At 36.0% G+C, this 3,425-nt stretch overlaps 1 protein-coding gene across 1 annotated transcript in view; it reads left to right on the top strand.

Annotated features, from left to right (window-relative positions):
* LOC122085555 (11-beta-hydroxysteroid dehydrogenase A-like) overlaps positions 1-459 on the top strand; it is a 1,974-nt gene extending 1,515 nt beyond the window's left edge. Inside the window, exon 6 of the mRNA XM_042654028.1 lies at positions 46-459. Within this exon, the coding sequence (XP_042509962.1) occupies positions 46-243 (198 nt within the window). The 3' untranslated portion in view covers positions 244-459. The remainder of the gene's footprint in view (positions 1-45) is intronic.
* Positions 460-3,425: the final 2,966 nt, after the last annotated feature.

Raw genomic sequence — 3,425 nt, 5'->3', positions numbered from 1 at the left:
TTTTGGGATTCGTTTCAATTATGTCAAATGGGTATTGAAGAACAGGTCCTACGAGGAACTGGAATTCCATTTGAGAGTGCAGGGGACTGTGCAAAGGCTATTGTGACTGGGGCATGCCGTGGAGACAAATACATCACAGAGCCATGGTTGTATAATATGCTTTACCTCTTAAGGATCTTCTGCCCTGAGTTGGTTGAATGGACTTCCGGCTTGCTACACCGTACCATGCCAACCCCCACTTGAAACTTGAGACTCGAGACTTGAGACTTGAGACTTGAGACTTGGGACTTAGACACCTGAGGGTGAGATTGATAAAACTATGAGATGTTATATTGGTGCGTTACGTAAACAGCCGGCTTCTTGGTATATCCCATCAATCACCTTTTGCATGGATACTTTTGTTGTTGTATTGTACAAGAATTGGGCACTAAATATTCAAAGTTCTTAATAAAGACTAAAGTTCGGGTTTGATGGGTACAAGGTGATTGGGCTCAATATTGGGTTGGCCCCAATGTTTTCTAAAACTTGGATAGACCGGACAATTGAATATTTGGACCATCACTTCGACACAAATTTTGGTTTAATTCCCTTGTTGAACCGGGGATACTTGAGAACCAAAAAGACTGCATCAAAGCACTATGAACTGTCCTAAACCGTTCAACCCAGACATTTGAACCGTTTGATTTCTATTCCAATGACTTGATTTGGAGTCTTATTTTCATACAAGAAAATTCGAATTTGAAATTCTTGATGGTGGGCCCTTAATTAACACCTCAATTAATGGGTGTTGATCAGCTCGAGTTTTGGTAAACAAAAACCCTAAACATTAAAAAGAATAAAATAAAAGAAGTAGATCAAGTCCACGGATTTGCTGCCGAAGTGACAATCCGATTATCTGTTGCAATGGAGAGAGAGAGAGAGAGAGAGAGAGAATAGCAGTTGTAATGATTTTTTTAAGTATGGGGTGATATAGGGCTCTGCAGTGATTGTCTCCTATTCTATTCCCAAGTCTAAATCTTTTATAAACTTCGTTTGTTACCGTTGGAGAGTATCGGTAACCCAGTCAATCAGGAATTGTCCTTCCCTATTTTCTCTCCACATCCCTTCTTATATGGGATATAACTGAAAAGTAATGTTAGGGTGAGGCCACACTAATATCTTCCACTTGGGCATGCTAGCTGAATGCACAATATCATTAGTCTTTTTAGGAACATCTATCATGACATATCCATTTTTGTTCCTATTTTCAGGAACAATAAAAAAAATTGTCATGATGAAGAACATTCAGTTCCTATTTCAAACTTAGACTGTTCTAAGTCCAATATATATTCTAAACACATAGTTCAAGTTTCAGACTAAGACTGTTCTAAGTTTCATTAAATTTATATGCTTAATGTAAGCTTCCGCATGAAGTCCCTTTGTGAGGGGATCGGCTACTATATCGCTCGTTAGTATATAGGTTACTTTAATTTCACATTTTTCCACTATATCTTGAATATAGTGGTATTGTGTTTCTATATGTTTTTCCTTCAAGCTATTTGCACCACTGTGTATCAAGCTTATTGCTGCTTGATTATCACTGAATATTTTCATTGGTCCATTTACAAGATCCATACTACAAGCAATGTACTCAACTTCCTATGTGTGCCTAGCAACACACTCTTGTTTCTTGCTACCCGAAGAAACTGCTACACCTCCATATATGAACACATGACCAGAGGTAGACTTACAATCATCTCTATCACCTCCAAAGTCAACAGCAGAGTATTCAATAACCTCAAGCTTTTCTGCTTGAAAACACAATTTCAAATGTTTAGTTACTTTAGGATACTTCATAATTCTTTTCATAGCTTCCCAATGGGCAGAGCTAGGATTACTTTAGTATCTACTTACCAAACCAACTGGATAGGTCAAATTCGGTCGTGTACAGAATATTACGAACATCAAACTACCTACTGCCTGTGCATAAGGTATATTTAACTTTTCATGTTCTTCTTAAGGATATTGACTTGTTGATAAAGTTTTTTCCAATACTATTGGAGTTGATGAATGATTGCAATTCTGCATCCAAAATCTTTTCAACATAAAGTTCAAGTATTTTTCCTGACTCAAACACCTTCTCAGAAGCAAAATGAGAGAAACATCCAACTCTCCCCTATTTATAAGCTAAACAGTCCTTAGGGTCTGTTTGGCAAAAGTATTGTTATAAAAATACATTTTTCTACCCCCTTTTAATCTAAAATAACTTGTGATAGAAAATAAAGTTTAATATGAAACCACATACATTAGGGCCCTTAAATATACCTCTAATCATGGTAGAAATGGGTGGAATAACCCTGCAAAGTAGTGGCCCACAGAGGAAAAATGCCAAATTTGGGCATTCTGCCATTGTAACCAGCTGGTTGGCAGGGGTCTGTCCCACTAGTTAGCCCTTCCTGGCTTCCTTGCTCTCTTGCCTTCACACCATGATATCCTATCATGTGTGAGACCTTCCCAACACCTAAAATAAATCAATTCCCCTACCTGTCCATCACTTTCAGTCATCCACTCATCCACCCATTCTCTTCATTATCTGTTAACTTCAGGCTGTTGTAGTACATTACCACCACCTTCAAGACTGAGGGAGTTCTGAATTTATGTTGTGACAATTTCTTCCATCCTTCAAAAATTTCGTCCTCGAAATTTGTTAGGATGCTTACTTCCAAAATTATTTAAATAGGATATCGCAACTTTTCTTTGACTAATATTAATAAATTGTCTGCAAGCTAATGATATTTGTATATTTCTTCAAAATCCAATTTCCAATCTTCAAATTTCTTAAATCTCATTTATAAACCTTTAGCCTACTTGTAATTCCACAGTTACTCATTTGTATCTTAGATCGATATTTTCCACAAATTTTTTATTTGATTTAAGGCCTTCCATTATTACACCTTAATCTCACTCAATAACTGAATCAATTTTAATCCTTTATTTGTATCAACATCCAACAACTCCATTTACAATTTATATATATATATATATATATATTTTAAACATGTGCTTGGTCATTCCTCCTAATTCATTATCATATGAAACTCTTTAGGACTTTTGAAATTTCACTTAATATCAAGGATCTGCCAGAATGCGTTAGTATTCTAGTCCAACTCATTACTTCAGTTGACCTTGGATACTAGGCCTATGCCAGTTCATGTATACCGATCCATCTATATTCATATACTTGGTGGAGTATGGGATTCAACTCTACCTATAAATATTACTACTCAAGCATACTCCTTTCTTTCTCACACTTCTTCTTTTCATTCAAATTTTTATCCATAAAAACTTTTATTTCACAGGATTTTACTTTTCATGTGTCTCGGTATAGATTATTCTTCCAATGCAACACCGTAGATCAGATTACTTTATGTTATCAGAATTTATAC

This window comes from Macadamia integrifolia, chromosome 8, assembly GCF_013358625.1.
Source record: "Macadamia integrifolia cultivar HAES 741 chromosome 8, SCU_Mint_v3, whole genome shotgun sequence".
Classification (NCBI taxonomy): domain Eukaryota; kingdom Viridiplantae; phylum Streptophyta; class Magnoliopsida; order Proteales; family Proteaceae; genus Macadamia; species Macadamia integrifolia.
Note: the sequence above shows the minus strand (reverse complement) of the source record. Positions and strands in the feature narration are given on the sequence as shown.